At 36.0% G+C, this 18187-nt stretch overlaps 1 protein-coding gene and 1 long non-coding RNA gene across 2 annotated transcripts; one reads left to right on the plus strand and one right to left on the minus strand.

The window, feature by feature from the left end:
- Nucleotides 1–1957: 1957 nt before the first annotated feature.
- On the minus strand, nt 1958–4473 carry LOC18047103 (increased DNA methylation 1). Its single transcript, XM_024189448.1, has 8 exons — nt 3763–4473; nt 3612–3678; nt 3277–3359; nt 2920–3164; nt 2731–2817; nt 2519–2618; nt 2173–2368; nt 1958–2076 (listed from the first exon to the last, which is right to left on the minus strand). Exons 1-8 carry the CDS (start codon nt 4471–4473, stop codon nt 1958–1960), a joined length of 1608 nt encoding a protein of 535 aa, XP_024045216.1.
- A 7482-nt stretch (nt 4474–11955) lies between these two features.
- Nucleotides 11956–13454, plus strand: LOC112100310. The gene is made up of 3 exons (XR_002906645.1): nt 11956–12014; nt 12291–12354; nt 13036–13454. It is a non-coding gene; the product is annotated as an uncharacterized LOC112100310 (long non-coding RNA).
- Nucleotides 13455–18187: the final 4733 nt, after the last annotated feature.

Raw genomic sequence — 18187 nt, forward strand, 5'->3', positions numbered from 1 at the left:
TAGTTACAAAATTGCTAGCTCAGCTATGTCTGTTTGGAATTCTGTAATTACTGTTTTCTTTATCAAATTCTCTTAGCATTAGCTTTGCATGATTCGGTTATTAATTAAAATGGTTGCTAAAATAGTACTTTAAAGACGTATGTTTTTAACTAATATTCATTAATTGAATCAGAAGAAAGAGAATGATTTTTTTTTAAATGTTTTGGAATTCTGTAATTAGTGTTTTGTTTAATAATATAATAAGGGTAATTATCTTAGCATTCGTTTAACATGATTCGCTGATGAATTAAAATGAACTCCAAATTGTTGAAATAGTCCGTCAAAGACGTTTGACTTTGACTAATCTTTCATTAATTGAATCAGAAGAAAGAGAATGATTTCCTTTAAATGATTAACGTGGCATGTTCTTGAGTTTAAATCGAATCTATGACCCTTGGCCATGCATTATTTTTATCTGTTGATATAAGCGTGTCCACATTCTGTATTCTCTAGTAAAGGAGTTTGTGCATTTGGCTAGTAGTATCCTCCTTTGACTTATTAAGGGAAATTTGAAATTATTGTGCAGGGACTTTATCCACTAATAACGCAAATAAAATTGTTAGCTATTGACTATAAGAGGATGATTTGTTGTTAAAGTGAAAATTGATGTCTAGTAAAGGAAAAATTCCCGAATATTTCCTGTGTGGATACCCTCTCTCTTGATTAAATGAGAGCAGCACATTGTAAGAATCAAATGGAAGAGGGTGAAAGAAAGAAACTTTCTGTTTCACTCTAAATAGCAATAGAACAAATTACAGTTTACATACGTATTTGAATGTGATAAATATAAGTAACAATCCCTAATAGGTAATAGTGAAATTGACTCGCTGGTAGCTTCATCTTCCGGTACCTGCAATGCTGAAAGGAGGGCATAGGGGATTAGGAACTTCCAAAAGACCTTCTAACATTTGCAAGACCTTCTAACATTTTCTTTTTTAAAATTCTATTACTGGCTTAATGTCATGCGACAAGTGTTTTGCGTAGCAAACCCGTGCGGCACTTAGGTAATTTTGTCGAATGTTGCTAAGTAAGCCTTGAGCTTCTCGACTAGCTAAGCCTAGAAATTTTCGAAGAGCTAGAGAAAAGAGAGCAATGGAATTGAATAAGTCATAACCAATTCTTATTATTTTTGATACGTTAATTTTCCATGTTTATCACCTGGACCCCCCCCCCCCTCTTTCATAACAAGTAACGGACAGCTAGCTTATCATTTTCAGTAATTTAATTAGTAACAATAAAATTGCATAATTCTGCCCTTGTGTATGTGCTGAATGGACTGTTCGCACCCCTATGGTGTATTAATGGGCTTAATAAAATTAGTAGTCCGTTATATTTGTACAAAGAAGATATGATACCCATTTTAAAAGATTATTTAAGATACCCCTAAGAATTTCGTCGTTTTAAATTCTTGACACGCATACCTTTGTTTGTTTGTTTTTTTTTAAGTTTCAAACGCAGCTCAAGCGCTCATCAAGAATCAATGGTCGACTTAGATCTAAAATATTGAAAAAATATCATGAATAGCATGCGATTGCATATTCTTACATAGGCAATCAACGGGTAAAAGTTTAAAAAATCTCCATCGTTGAAATATTGACATTTTTACTGTTATTTTTTTCTTTTTGATTTTTTTAATAATATTATCTTCTTAAAATAATATTCCTTTTTAAGACATTATTAAAAAAAATAGATTATTAATTTATCCCCAAAATAAAACAAAAACAAAAAGAATATATGTTAATTTTTGTGATTAATATATAGAGAAAAGCCTGTTAGATGATGTCCCTTTCATTTCAAGCCTGGGATTTCTATTCACAAAAAAAAAAAAAAAAAAATTGGGGTTTCTATATTTTGGCCCTTGCCGCACCACTTCCTGAATGGCGTATGACGAACTTGTTCTTTCTTACATAATTTCCATTCAAGCATCGTCATCTTCTTTAGGGGGTTCAAGGTTCAAGTCAAAAAATGCAAGCTTTTCGAAGCCTTTTCCTCGAACCAGCCCAGTACCATTCTTATTTGCCTCATCAGTCTTCGTAACTGTACATAAAAGAGCAAAGAAATTGAAAGAAGTGTGTCAAATACAGATGATGAAACAGTGCCGGAGCTTGAAAATTTATGAAAATAGAGAAAGACCTGCGCTAGCTGCGGCGTGTGTCACCAAGGACTTGTGTAATCTGACGGCGCTTGGAAACATCAATGTGTTATACTTGATTAATTCCGTCATCAAATTACTCTCAATGTGGGTAAATCCATACTTGTTGATCCACATTGGGACAAGTTCAGGGACCGATGGAATTACAAGGTTTTCCACATTGAGCATACGAAGAGCCTGAAAATTAGATTCGCATGAGAGGTTGTACCAAGCTTTAGAAGGTCAAATGCCAATATCAAACAGACTAAGCAGAAGGTTATTCAGCACAATGAAATGAACAATATGACACAGTGCCAGCTGGGTGTAGCTTAAGGCATCAGCACTCACTGATTCAATTTGGGCCAACAGTTTCTGCAGCATTCTTCTTCCCCTGAATCTTTCACGGGTTCCGATAAATGGCATCTCGGCAAACTTTGTCCCATGTACTCTGTACAAATAAAGTGAATACTCCAAGTTAAACGAAAGCATGTAGCTGCAAAACGCATGTATATATGTACTGGATCATACCAGAACACATGAAATGCCAGTAGCAATCATACCTTATTGATGCCACGGAGATAAATTCATCATTCCTCTCCAGTATAGCGGTGTAAAAACCTCTAAAATTTACCCGCCTCAGGTTAGACCTGAAAGAGAGAATTTAGAAGAAGGAAAAGGCTATGTGTAAGCATTTTCTTGAATGAACAAGAGTGACAGAAAGATTTAACGGAAGGATCTAAAGCGCTTACTCTCGATTGTAGATGACACTTTGAGTGATGTTAATACCAGTGTAGCGGTCAATAACTGGCATGAAAATTTCTTCCATGACCGTCCATGCTACAGAAACTTTTGAGTTGCCTATTGTAATCTCATGCAAAATCTCCCCATTCGAATGTGGGTCCCGATCTAGCTTCATCTGGACAAGACTCCAAGTATATCCATCAGCAAGCTCTTTTCGGACTCCCAAATGCTTCTCTTGGATCTCCGAGAAAACCTGTTCACAAATTCCTTTTCGAAATTAAAGCATACATGCATGCATTAAGGTGTTTTAATTTAAAAAAAAAAAGAATGCCCATGAATGTGTGTAATAAAGAATTCACAAATACCTCTTCACAACTCTTCCCACAAAATTTGGTTGGTGAATCAGGACTAGATGGTTGTCTTGGAGAATTAATACAGTCCAGGTGATCTGTATCAAGAATATAAGTTAGAACTTAGAACTTCGGCACTATCCAAATAGTGCTATTTCAAAATGTGCTTTCTAATGATGTACTGTCAATTAATTTCCACATTGAAATTTTATGTGTGTTAGTGAGTAAAGAAGCTGTTCTCTTTCTTTCACATCAGCTACGTAGCTCAATTACTGCTCTTATCACAAAGAAATTAAGCAAGTGTAAAACCTTACATCTCCTTTGACATTGTTTGCATTCGTGCAAATCACCTGGCCCGCCAGTACCACAAAATTTGCAAATGCAGAAAGGACACAGCCATTCTCCTTGCGGTATTTTCTGCATTCACTCCAATTTCTTAAGATTTTGCAACTATATATGCAAAATAATAATAATACCAACAATAAATGAACAAAATCCAACCTTCATGCCCATGCAATCTGGATGAAAAGTAGAGGGACATTTCTCACAACAAATCAAGTCACCCCCATCAGCGCAAATCATACAGGCATCATCGTTCAAGTCAGAAGCATCTTTCTGAGGCTCAACAAGGTTAAATCCACAGCGTGCCAGTTCTTCCGGACGCAGTAACCCCTTGTAATAAATCCAACCCAAGAGATGACATCCCCAATCCACTAAGTAGATGTGGGCATATGGCTCCTTAACATGACCTTCGTTGGCATGTTCTTCAAACCCGTACACAGTAATCACCTTATGACAGCAATTACAACGCACACCGTCTCTCTTAATGGTTCCTTCTATAATCTTTTCTTTATCGCGGATGTACCAAACTCTCATACCTTCGAAAATGATCCCCAGGTCTATCATCCATGATAGTATTGTCCTTTTCTTGGAAAACACTCCCCTGTTGCTCTTGTTTGATGCACCTGGCCTTCGACGCAGTATCCTTCTTCTTCTTGTTGCAACAACACCACTATTCCTTCTCGAACTTCCAAACTCAGTAGCCTGGTTTGGATTATTAATGCACGGGTTTATATTGAAGTTCTTTCGAGAGCTCCTTTGATAACTTGTTCCAGCTACGTAGTCAGGATCAGAATAGCTGGAATCATAATCCTGGCTTTCTGATGAGCTGCTTGATACTTCTAAAATTCTCTTCTGTTTCCTCTCCCTCATATTGCTAATTTGGTTACTGTAAAAATATAACTGAAACATAGACAAAAGTAAATGCCGGTGTAGAATGCTAATAAATTAATAAAAATATCAAATCATGCCTATGATTTTTTATGTGTATATATATATATGCAACACTCAAATCAAACTCGAAATCATGCATATATTTCTGATACGTTTCCATTTTAATTTCCTTCTTTGTTCAGATTAGCAGTTTTTATCTGAAATCTCGAATCATAAGTGCATAACTAGTAGAAAAAGAACAGCTAGCTTCTCATTTATATTGATTTAGTAACTATTTATGTAATTGCATAGTTCTCCTTTTGTGTTTGTGCTTTCTTGTGAATAGTGGAAATTCCATGCTATTTCGTAATGCAAGAATGATCAACTCAATAGCGATTACAAACAAATCTTAGATTAGTCAAAATAATTCCATGCTGCTGTGAAAACATTTTTATGCGTAAATGACTAGAAACGCCTATTCAGATTTATACTACATTAACTTTAAATTCATGCATTAGACTCACATTACTACAAAAATTAATCAAAGTAAATAAAAATAAGATGTTTATTATAACAATAATGTTTGGGATCAATATTATAATAAAAATAAGATGTTTTTTTATAAAATTAATCAACATTTGAATCCCAACTTGAGTGTCAATGTTATGTATCATTTATCTATTGGATGATAAATTTCATTGCTAGTAAAATTACTTAATCATTATCTAATGGATGGATACCACATTAGTTGGGATTCAGATTGGGGAGAAATTCTAGAATACATCAGAGATACCATGTTAGCCATACAACAAGTAAATAATGTTATGACATGTGTGCATTTAGTTTGAAAAACCATCATGCAAATGGTAATTACATTAAATTCAACTACACATGACATACATGCATGAATTGGTTGTAATACATCAGAGGTATTTTAAAATTTCTCTAGATTGGGACTTATGACGTGGGACATCTAGCATTGCTCTTATTAAAATAATCATTATGAAAGTACTCGATAACTAGCTTATAGAAATGAACCAAACCAAACAGAATCGGTTTATCTTGTTTTGGGGAAAATCTAAAATTTCAACTTTAATTGTGGCTTCCATAAAGTAAATTAACATTATCAGTTCATGCATAACACACACATACACATTCATATATATATATATATATATATATATAATATCTGAAATAGCGATTGTCTAGAAATATTACCTAAGATATTTTTAAGGTGGCCACCACTTTAAATTCTCAAAATGCAAGCAATTTCTTCAGCATTTTAACTACGGATCGTCAAGAATGATTTAAAATTTTCAGATCTAGAAAATCTTCTCATACACAAAGAATCGGTATACTAAATTTAAACAGTGAAAAAAATAGTTCTTTAATGAAAAATAAAAAATGAATAAATTATTTGATGGCAGTGAAGAAAATTTTATTTAGATTGCGAGTGGCTAAAGGGTGGACAACGAGAATAAATAAGAGGGAATCAGAAAATGAGGGAGAGAAAGTGCAAGAAAACGAGTAGATGAGTAAGAAAAATGTATATAGAGTAGATGCGAAAGAGAAAGAAGAATATATATAGAGTAGATGCGAAAGAGAAAGACATGAGGCAATAGCGTGTAAATCGCATGCAAGTCTATTTGTCTTTGTGGCATTGAATTTGAAATATATTTCATGGAAAGTGTTGAATTAGATTTTTGCATTTCTTTCCTAAAAAAAAAATTGTAAAAATAGTGATAGAATCACAAATTTTTATACAAACTGACTTGGCACAATCATATTAGTTAAAATAAATCGTGCGGACTGCGGCATGTTTTGATCTAATCAATATCTAGTTATGTCATATTAGTTTGTATAAGAATTTGTAGCTCCATTATTACTCATAACTACATAACCTTAAGATGTACTTGAAGAGTTTTTTTTTTTTTTTTAATTACATGAGACTATTACTCAGATTACAACTCATATTTCATACAAATCTTATATAGCATTGTCCATATTTTACCCTTTCTAGATTTTACAAATCTTATATACCACTTACTGCCTTCAATCACATTGAGAAATGAAATTAAACCCCCATAATGCGTGTTTATTAGTCTATTACTCATTTACATCATCTTCATTATTTAGCTCTATATTGATTATTTATATATGAATTGTTTAATGAGTTATATTTATAAAAGGACGCATATAAACATGATTTTATGAAGTCAGGATCTAGTTTTCGTAATTAGCTCGGTTTATTAATTTGCAACTCTTACACATAAAAAGACTTATGGGCATTGTAAATTTATAATGTTAGGTTACAGGCATTGGCCAAGTGTTAAAAATAATAATACAATTTTAAAAATCTAATGCTACCAAATCGCTAAGTACTATTAGTTTTATGTTTTTAAAGTTCTTAATAAAGATTTTCACTTTATCTTCTTAATTAAAAATTAGAAGCTCTGGAAAGGAACCAAAAAATAAAAGAAAAAAAATTAACGTCAATGTCCATGCAATTTGATGGAAATAAGTAAAGGGAAATTCCTCATAACAAATCAAATTTTCGTTATTTAAGATACTTAATTAGTACATACGTTTAGTATTATTTTCGTACGCAATACATGAGTTAGGAGTATTTTGTTATTTATGTCCGTTCAAAAGTTTTCAAAACAATGATAATAATGCGCGAAAAATACTAATATTGCAAATCTCATAACGATGACTAACCAGAGTTCAATTCTTAGTTGCAGCACTACACTCACAAAATTAAGATGTGAGATTTTTGTTATAATTGATGTAGTAAATGATCTGGCATTATAACATCTTCTCATTGTGTCACATGAGTACGCAAATATTCATATCTTAATTCTATCGGTATATAATTTTTTAATTCTTAGAAACAAAAATTTAACTAATAAAACGCCTTGGTTTGATTCATTTACATATTATTAAATTTGCCTAAAAAAAGTGATGACAAAGTTACAAGCTCTTTTACAAATTTATTTTGTACATACTGCTATGGTTTAAATTCATTAATTAAATGAAAATACAAAATAATAAAAATAAATCAGTGGAATAAGAGCTGTTTAATCCAACCAATTAAGTTATACCACACAATTTATACTAGAGGTATTTTACTCTATTTTTACTAAAAAAGAAAGAAAATCTATACTTTATTTGGCTAGTAATTTTCACCCATATTTAGAATTCTCCTTGCAAAGAAAGAAATCTAATATTTTTATCATCTTTATTCTTATTTAGTTTTCTTATAAAATAGTGTAATTATAACAGTAGTGTTCTTATCCATCTACCCTTTTGTATAGTCATCTCTACCCTTCTTTGGGTTCCTTTTTTAGTCTTAACATTAATTGGCTAGCCATTTTTGCCCATACAGAATCCTCCTTGTAAGGAAAGAAAATCCAATAATATCATCATCTTTATCCCTATTTAGTTCTCTCATGAAAGAGTTTAAATGTGCTAGTATTATTCTTATCCCATATACCCTTTTGCACAGTTGTCTTTATCCATGTCTCTGAGTTGTCTCTTATATGTTTTTCTTTTTTATGAGTTGAATATTTAGTTATTTCATTAAAGGGTTTGAATTATAAAATACCACACTTGTACAAATAAATTTTATGTGACACTCATTTATTGGTACGTCACATTAATTGGAATACGAATTAAGATCCAATTATTGGGATCGCTAGCCCTATTATTATTATTATTATTATTATACGGTGTTCTATCATATCTTATGCAGATGATTGCCATTAAATCATTTCTTTAAAATGAATATTCAAGTTGTAATATAAGAGTATCTCCAAAAGACTTTTTAGATTTTACTCTTCAAATGTCAATTTACTTACAGATCTGGTAAATAAATATATGAAAAAATACAATCTCCTCCAAAAGACTTATCAAAGAAGAATAAGTTAATATTATTTTAATTAAATCATTTCATTATTAAATTAAATTGCTGTTATATTTTTGAAAGGAAACATAAATAATAATTATTGTAGTCTTATCTTTTAAATAAATAATAATAAAGTATTAATAGAAGAGGGAGAAACTCACTCGACAATATTGAAGAGTGAGAAACAAATCTTATTTAAAGAATCTAAATTAACGTGTCTTTTAAAGTGTTTAATATTGATATGACTCTTCAAATAAGAATTAGAATTTAATTTGAAGAGTTTTTTGGAGATGCTCTAAGTATTGTAAATTTCTTGAATTACTATAAAATCATTTGGATGCAAATTAGTTTATTTGGTAAAATGTCTTGAGTGAAAAATAAGAATTGTGAGTTCAAACGTCGCTATATGAGTGAGAAAGTAGAGTAATGATAGACATCCCAAATTTTATTTTAAATGATGTGTCATTCATTAAGTAGTTAATATTTTTTTTCTAAAATCCAAGTGAATTAATTGAATTATTTCACGAACTAATTGATGAATGCCACATCATTTGAAATAATTTTTTAGAATAAAAAATTTAGGGTATGGAGCACTACTGAAAAAAGTATTTAGTTATTCTTAGACTAAAAAACAAATAATAATAATAATAATAATAATAATAATAATAATAATAAATAATAATAAAATAATAATAAATGGCTACACTTCACTATAAATTTGCCACCTACAATCTCTCAAGTTGCAGTTAACAAGCATATTATCTCTCTTTCATAAACCTATCTTCTCTCCTTACCTTTCTTATAGTTCTAAAGCTTTTGCCAAACAAACTAGATGAACAATATGCTCTTCAGAATACTTAAAAATCAGTGAAAGCTATTGAATGGAGAGACCATTTGAATTACTCAAATACTTCATCACGTTTCATATTGATTATGAAACAAAAGTGTGGCCTCTTCTTAGCAGTAGTATAGAAGAGAGATCAAAGTGTTTGAATTACATCGAATTAGTGATTAACCAGAATGTTTCGGTTGAAGCCACGCATAGGTATTTCTTTATCCTTCGTTTTCTTTCTCATTAAGTTTGAATTTCAAGCAATAACAATTATGTTTGACAAAATATGTACACATTATAATAGGGAAATAAAAATTTATATTATTTGCGCGAAGACCGAGGATTGCGGCGGACACGAGAAGGTATGCTGCATATTTATTTTCTCTGTTCATTGATTAAAAAAGTGATTTTTTTTGTCTTGGATAATATCTTCTGTGTTTTTTCAAAACATTATCGCATAATTATCTTCTTGTTTTGCCATCAGGGCAAGAAAGCACCATAATTTGCATTCATATAAACAACAAGAAGGGATTTTTATTAACATATTTTTATTGTTTTGCCTTTGTCAAATTCATTCGTTCGCAGGAACTATACGACTTCTATATTTTGGGATTTCTATATTTTGGCCCTTGCCGCACCACTTCCTGAATGGCGTATGACGAACTTGTTCTTTCTTACATCATTTCCATTCAAGCATCGTCATCTTCTTTAGGGGGTTCAAGGTTCAAGTCAAAAAATGCAAGCTTTTCGTAGCCTTTTCCTCGAACCAGCCCAGTACCATTCTTATTTGCCTCATCAGACTTCGTAGCTGTACATAAAAGAGCAAAGAAATTGAAAGAAGTGTGTCAAACAGATGATGAAACAGTGCTGGAGCTTGAAAATTTATGAAAATAGAGAAAGACCTGCGCTAGCTGCGGCGTGTGTCACCAAGGACTTGTGTAATCTGACGGCGCTTGGAAACATCAATGTGTTATACTTGATTAATTCCGTCATCAAATTACTCTCAATGTGGGTAAATCCATACTTGTTGATCCACATTGGGACAAGTTCAGGGACCGATGGAATTACAAGGTTTTCCACATTGAGCATACGAAGAGCCTGCAAAATTAGATTCGCATACCTGCGCTGGCGGCTGCAGTGGCGGTTTGAATTACAAGATTTTCAACATTAAGCTTACCAGGAGCCTGAAAGTCGATCAGATTCGCATTAGAACTTGTTCCAGGCAGACATATATTGAAATGAAAAATATGACACATACAGCTGATTATTAGTAGCTTCAGCACCAGCACTTACAGATTCGATTTGGGCGAATAGTTTCAGCATCATTGTTCCTTTGTAGTCCCCGCTTCTGAACTTTTCACGGGTTCCGACAAGTGGAATCTTCGCAATCTTGGTCCCATGGACCCTGTAAAACTGAAGTGATGAATGCTCCCAAGTTAAATGAAAATTGGCTGTTGTAAAATATGTATGTACTGGATTGATTGTACGAGAACACACAGAATGAAGTGATGAATAATCCCAAGTTTTTCTTAAACTGAACCGATTAGTTCACAAAAACTAAAATAAATAAAATTTCATAAAAATTTAATCTAAATTAATCAGCTCGATTCCACTTTGCTTCCCCAGTTTATTGTATTCAATTGAAATATTTGTTGAAAAGTTTATTTAGATAATCACTGTAGTATTGCTTGTGTTTATCAATTATATTTTCATGGATATATTTTAAAAATAATCTAACCACTAAACCATAGTTAAGCTGGCAGATTGAATTAACCATAATTTTTATCTTATACGTTTACATTATTGGTTTTCTATATTTTATTATTAGTGTTTCTCGAAGCGAAAATCATATTTAAATTATAATAATTTGATATATATTATTAGTTTAGCAAAATTTGGTTTGGGGATTAAAAGGAAAAAATTGGGAGATCGAATGACAAAGTTAATCTCTTAACCAATAACAATAACCGTTCATGCAATCTTTGAAAAAATGTAAAATTAATTGCCACTTCAATTAATGTTTTCATAAAATAAATAATTAATTAACATTAGCAATTTTTATAAAATAAGGTAAAGGTGATTGAAAGGAAACAGTATTATTAATCCAATTCCAGAGCTTAGTTATAGTTCAGAATCCTGGACTGAAGATTCACTACATGTATTATTTCAAACAGTGATTGAAAGGAAACAGTGATTCATATTGTAATACCTGTGAATGTAAAATGGCATGAGGCGGTGAAAGAGTTTATAAGCAAAGGAATATGTTGGAAACAGAGGAAACACATGCACGTGTAAAACAGAGAGAGAGAAGCTGCCAACTTACCCGATCTTGACCCGCCGGATCCGACCCGACCCGCGACTTTAACCCGGACGGATTTCACGTTTCCGACCACTGTTTTGGCCGAGCTTGGTACCGATCTGAAGCTTAGAAGCCGACCGTCGTTCCCCTGCCATCCTCACTGCCGAAAACGAACCGGAACGCCGGCGATCGAAGCTTGAAACCCGCGACTGCTTCACTTTACTCCGCCGAGATTTTCGCCGGTTTTGAGTGACACCACCGGTTGGATTTTGTTCCTCATGACTCCCTCTTCCATTTCCGACCATTCATAGGCACCGAGAGTCGTCGTTTTGCTGCCGGTCGATTGTTGGAACTCACGGCTGTCGAGCTAGATTCCGGCGTCGTTGCCGCGCGTTGGAGCTCACCGCCGGTACCATTGAACTCAGCGTGATTGACACTTTAAGATTCGAGCTTCCTGGCCAGCGTTGACCAAATTCCGGTGACCGTTGACCGGCAAGGGCATTTTGGTAATTTCACACTATGAGGGCAATTTTGTCATTTCTGAGCCTGTGGATATTTTAGTAATTCATAGAATTGTGAATTGGGTGTAATTACGATTTCGAGGATAATTCGGTGATTTATGATTTCGGAGCATGTTAATGATTTACGGACTCAAGGGCATTTTAGTAATTTTATCGTCACGGGAGTTGTTAATTATGGATAAATGTTCGTTTCGAGTTATTGCATATATTTAGTCGGAATTCCGATTTACGGAGAATAATTATGTCGTTTCCTTGATTTAGGAGGATCCGCGAGCGAGAACCGGTCCGCGGACGTAGACGATAACCGACTGTGAACACCGTCACTGTGAGTGGAATATACGAAACTTATTTTTAGAGTTAATTATGATAGTAAAGCATGGTTGCGGAATAAGTATTTTTAAATGTGCTGATTTAATGATTTCTCGAAATGGATTTTATTCACTTGTTGATATTATATGAAAATGTTTGGTTAATAATTTTGCGTATCGATTTTGAATAAAGTGTGATATTATTTGAAAGTTAAGAAAAGTGGATTCAAATGTGGTATGATTTAAAATGTGGTAAAGAGGTATGTGAATATGAGTACAGTGATATAGATGAGGGGTAATAAGGGAGGCCCGCCAAACTGAGGGGTAATAAGGGAGGTGCGCGCTCTGATTGTAAGGAGGCCTTTGGGGCCCGTCTGAGTACACACAGAGGCTTTGGGCCGTGTGCTTGGGCGCTTTTGTCCTTTGGGGACTAGATTATGCATGCAGAGATATGATGAGATATGATTTTCAGATTTGTGAAATCGATATGATTTGGTGATATGATTTCTATGGTTGGTAATCTAATTTAAATATTTAATGATTTATTTCTGATTTCTCACTTATGGTTTAATGAAACCGTGTTTGGATATGCTTATTTCTTTTAAAGTAAAGATTAATTTTCAAACCTACTATCCACTCACTGATCTCACTGAGTTTTAAACTCACCCCGTTTTTATTATATTTTCCCCCCTCACCAGGAGGTTGCAGGTACACCAGACCGACCCAGCGACTGTATATATTTTGAGTCTTGGCCACGTGATGGTGCTAGAGTATATAAATGTTTTTGTTGGGACATCTTGGTCATCTTGTTCTTTTGGGGTTGTATATTATATAACTCAGTATTTTTGGTTGAGTATGTTGAGCACTGGAGTTTGTTGTATATTCATATTTGTACTTTGGGAGTGTTATATATATAAAGGAGACTCTGTCGAATTTTCAGCAGATTCTTTACGTATAATATTATTTTTAAGTCTGTTTTGATGTAACTAGATAGACTCGCCTGGGGGGTTTCGGGGCGGGTCGTTTCAGTTGGTATCAGAGCATGGTTTTAGATTCTGTAGACTTTACTGTCTTAATCATAATAAGTTTTATCTTTATTAAAGTCAGAGTTTATCTCTTGTAGGCACCATCATGCTTCGTCGTAGTAGTAGACGTGGCCGTGGCCGTGGTCGTACTGGGCCAATAGCTGGGTTGACTTCTGGTAGTGTACCTGCGGGGGAACGTGAACCCGCGAATGAGGGGATAGTTGAATCCTCTACGCATGGAATTGCACAACAGACACCGGGGGATGCCCCGAATATTGAGCAGTCATTTGATAGGCTGGCTCAAATCATGACTACAGTTGTGCAAAATCAGACTCAAGCACATGTCGGTAATGCAAATACTATTGAGCGAGTGAGGAGTTTAGGGACGAAGAGTTTTAATGGTTTCGGAGAACCACCTGAGGCTGAGTCATGGTTTGTTAAGTTAGAGCGTATTTTTGATGTGATGAAGTGTCCAGAAGATGATAGATTATCCTTCGCCACTTTCCTGCTCGAGGATAGAGCTTACCATTGGTGGCAGACAGTGGAGAGACGATATCAGGGACATGCTGCGATTACTTGGGTTATTTTCCGCAAGGAATTCTACGATCATTATTTTCCTGTTGTATATCAGGATATTAAACGGAGTGAATTCTTTCGGTTGGTTCAGGGATCCCTGACAGTTGAGGAGTATGAGAAGAAATTTTTAGATCTCTCTAGATTTGCTACATCTGTAGTCGGTGATGAGAGAGAGAGATGCAGACGGTTCGAGGATGGCCTCCGATTTGAGATTCGTACCACCGTGACTGCATCACGATATACTGAGTTTGGGGAGGTAGTTGAGGCAGCCAGGAGAGTAGAGCACAGTATTGCAGAGGGACGTAGAATTCATGCACTGAAGCAAAAGCGTAGCCAGAGCTGGGCAGAGGGTGACTCTAGTAGTAGGCCGCCCAAGAGAGGGGGTATTCCTACGAGTTATTCTGATAGTATGCAAAGGAGTCAGGGTACAGGCTTCAGAGGGGACTCGAGACAAGCTGTTAGTCATAGTTCTGTACAACCATTGGTAGGGAGTAATACCAGGACTCAGGGACAGTACGACCGTAGTAGCGGGGGATATCGTGATGATCGTTCTAGGAGTTTCCAGCTAACTTCTTGCCCTTCGTGTGGCAGGAATCATCAGGGCCAATGTCGTGTTGGAGACAGAGTTTGTTATTTATGTGGTCAGCCTGGACACATCAGGAGATTTTGCCCTACTTTATCTCAGGGTGATAGCTCTACAGGAGGGACAGCCTCACGGTACCGGCCTTACTCTAGCCAGATTCAGGGTCAGAGAGGAGTGCAGACAGGAGGTTCTACATCTACCTTTAGGGGTCAGACGACTGCTTCAGGTCAGAGAGGTCAGTCTGGTCGACCTCATACTCAGGCTCGAGTTTTTGCTTTGACGCAGCAGGAGGCACGTGCTGCACCAGAAGTTATTATGGGTATATTATCTATCCTTGGCCGCGAGGCTCATATTCTTATTGATCCTGGATCTACACACTCTTTTGTTTCTCGTGCTTTTGCTATGCATATAGGGCGAGAGCCCGAACTGCTAGATTGCGAATTAGTTGTTCGTACACCTACCGGAGAGTCAGTACTTGCTCAGAGTGTGTATCGAGATTGTATGATTGGAATGGGTGAACATGAATTTGAGGCGAATTTGATTTCCTTAGAGATTTATGACTTTGATGCTATTTTGGGTATGGATTGGCTTGAATCTCATTATGCTACGGTGGATTGTTTCAAAAAGGATGTTGTGTTTAAAAAGCCAGGGAAAGCTGAGGTGAAATTTTGTGGGGAGCGCAGAGTTCTACCCTCATGTGTTATATCTGCTATTAGTGCAAGACGGTTGTTAAGAAAAGGATGCTCAGCTTATTTAGCTCATGTGATAGATACAGAAGCTCGAGAATTGAGATTGGAGGATATTACAGTAGTTAAAGAATTTCCAGATGTTTTTCCAAATGAACTTCCTGGAATGCCACCTAACAGAGAAGTTGAGTTTTCTATTGACTTAGTCCCTGGAACATCTCCAATATCTATGGCACCGTACCGAATGGCTCCAGCAGAATTGAAGGAACTGAAGGTTCAATTGCAAGAGTTGGTAGAGAAAGGGTTTATTAGACCTAGTGTGTCCCCGTGGGGAGCTCCAGTCTTATTTGTTAAGAAAAAGGATGGGACTTTTAGACTCTGCATCGACTATAGGCAGTTGAATAAAGTTACGGTACGCAATAAGTATCCACTTCCGCGTATTGATGACTTGTTTGATCAACTCCAAAGGGCAAAAGTATTTTCTAAGATTGATTTGCGCTCGGGTTACCATCAGCTTAGAATTAAAGATGTTGACGTTCCTACAACAGCATTCAGAACCCGTTATGGGCACTATGACTTCTTAGTGATGCCATTTGGATTGACAAATGCCCCAGCTGCTTTTATGGACCTGATGAATAGGGTATTTAGCCTATACCTAGATCGGTTTGTGATTGTATTCATTGATGATATTTTGGTGTATTCCCGAAACGAGAAGGAGCATGCAGAGCATTTGTGGACTGTTTTACAGACTTTGAGACAGAAGCAGTTGTATGCCAAGTTCAGCAAATGTGAGTTTTGGTTGGACAGAGTCGTATTTTTGGGCCATGTGATATCAGCTGAAGGTATTTATGTTGATCCTCAAAAGATTGAAGCAGTTGTGAAATGGGAACGGCCTACAAATGTCACAGAGGTTCGGAGTTTTCTTGGGTTAGCTGGTTATTATCGTAGATTTGTGGAAGGATTCTCCAAGATTGCTATTCCTATGACACGATTAACCAGAAAGAATGCTAAGTTCCAGTGGGATGATGACTGTGAAAAAAGTTTTCAAGAACTTAAGACATGTTTGACCTCAGCACCAGTTCTTACACTTCCATCTGGTAATGAAGGATTTATGGTTTACAGTGATGCCTCTAGGCAGGGATTGGGTTGTGTATTGATGCAGCATGGGAAAGTGGTGGCTTATGCCTCTAGACAACTTAAGAAGCATGAACAAAACTATCCAACACATGATTTAGAACTAGCAGCAGTGGTGTTTGCACTCAAGATATGGCGGCATTACTTATATGGAGCAACATGTCAGATTTTTACCGATCATAAGAGCTTGAAGTATTTGTTTACTCAGAAGGAGTTGAATTTGAGACAGAGGAGATGGATCGAACTGATTAAGGACTACGATTGCACTATCGATTATCATCCAGGCAAAGCAAATGTGATGGCTGATGCACTAAGTAGAAAGTCTTCCAGCTCTATCGCTCACTTGCGAGTGAAATATGTACCTCTGTTGATCGAGTTGAGATCTTTGGAAGTCGAGTTGAATACTGACAATCGTGGAGCTTTGATAGCTAACTTCCGCGTTAGGCCGACTTTGATTGACAAAGTTCACCATATGCAAGCTCAGGACCCACAGTTAATGAAGTTAAAAGAGGATGTGCAGAAAGGTTTACGAACCGATTTTATGGTGAGAGAGGATGGAGTTGTATTCATGGGTAATAGACTCTGTGTACCTGATATTAAAGATTTGAAAAAAGAGATTATGGAAGAAGCTCACTGTTCAGCCTATGCGATGCATCCTGGTAGTACGAAGATGTACCGTACCTTGAGAGATCATTATTGGTGGCAGGGCATGAAGAGAGAGATAGCAGAATTTGTTTCTCGATGTTTGGTCTGTCAACAGATTAAAGCTGAACACCAGAGGCCTGCAGGGTGCTCTCAGCCGCTTCCTATTCCAGAGTGGAAGTGGGAGCACATCACTATGGATTTTGTGGCGGGACTTCCACATACTCAGAAAGGACATGATGGTGTTTGGGTGGTTGTAGATCGACTTACAAAATCTGCTCATTTCTTACATTTCAAGATCACTTATTCGATGGACAAGTTGGGAAGTATTTATGTGGCTGAAATAGTTCGACTTCACGGAGTACCTGTGTCCATAGTCTCAGATAGAGATTCCCGGTTTACTTCTAAATTCTGGACTAGCTTGCAAAATGCTTTAGGCACCAAGTTGAACTTCAGTACAGCTTTTCATCCACAGACTGATGGACAGTCAGAGCGAACTATTCAAACTCTAGAGGATATGTTGCGAGCTTGTTATGGAATTTAAAGGAAATTGGGACAATTATTTACCTCTGATGGAGTTTGCTTACAACAACAGTTATCAAGCTAGTATTGAGATGGCACCATATGAGGCTTTGTATGGTAGAAAATGCAGGACTCCAGTATGTTGGGATGAGGTTGGTGAGCGGAGGTTATTCGGTCCAGAACTAGTCCAGGATACGAACGAGAAGATACAATTGATTCGGGATAGATTAAAGGTGGCTCAAGATAGACAGAAAAGTTATGCAGACAAACGTAGGCGGGAACTTGAATTCGAAGTTGGTGATAGAGTTTTCATACGGATATCTCCTTGGAAAGGGGTGCTTCGATTTGGGAAACGTGGGAAGTTAAGTCCACGTTATATTGGGCCGTATGAGATCGTGGAGCGTATTGGTCCGTTGGCATACCGATTAGCTCTACCACCCGAGTTATCCAGAATCCACGATGTGTTTCATGTTTCGATGCTCCGGAAGTACATATATGATCCGAGTCATGTGTTGTCGAAGCAACCAATTCAGTTGAAGGAAGATTTGACTTACGAAGAGGAACCGGTGGAGATACTGGAAGAGAAACACCAAGTTCTACGTTCTAAGACCATCCCTCTAGTAAAAGTGCGATGGAAGAATCATACAAAGGAAGAGGCTACCTGGGAGCGCGAGGACTTAGT

Source organism: Citrus clementina, unplaced genomic scaffold, assembly GCF_000493195.1.
Source record: "Citrus clementina cultivar Clemenules unplaced genomic scaffold, Citrus_clementina_v1.0 scaffold_3, whole genome shotgun sequence".
Lineage (NCBI taxonomy): Eukaryota > Viridiplantae > Streptophyta > Magnoliopsida > Sapindales > Rutaceae > Citrus > Citrus x clementina.